Raw genomic sequence first — 229 nt, forward strand, 5'->3', positions numbered from 1 at the left:
GCTATAGATCAACATTCCCTTACCTGCAACTATCATCCTCCTTGCACGTTTCAGCGAGTCGGTTGCACAGCATGAGGACCTGCCCGGCCGGCCTGCGTGCACAAGCAGGGTGGAGCTTCTCCTGGGCTTTCAGGCACTCGTTGGCCGTCGTGCTGCTCTTCCTGGGAGGAGATGGGGCTTCAGTAACGACTTGTTTCGGGCTGTTTGCCTTTTCGTTTTAATTGGTCGC

The 229-nt window shown here is 55.9% G+C and overlaps 1 protein-coding gene across 1 annotated transcript in view; it reads right to left on the reverse strand.

The window, feature by feature from the left end:
* The window catches only part of LOC119593603, a gene marked incomplete at its 5' end in the record, with an annotated part of 118,927 nt that overhangs the window by 8,762 nt on the left and 109,936 nt on the right, over window positions 1-229 (reverse strand). Inside the window, 1 exon segment of the mRNA XM_037942559.1 lies at window positions 24-161. Coding sequence (XP_037798487.1) covers window positions 24-161 — 138 coding nt within the window.

This window comes from Penaeus monodon, chromosome 32 (assembly GCF_015228065.2).
Source record: "Penaeus monodon isolate SGIC_2016 chromosome 32, NSTDA_Pmon_1, whole genome shotgun sequence".
Classification (NCBI taxonomy): Eukaryota; Metazoa; Arthropoda; class Malacostraca; order Decapoda; family Penaeidae; genus Penaeus; species Penaeus monodon.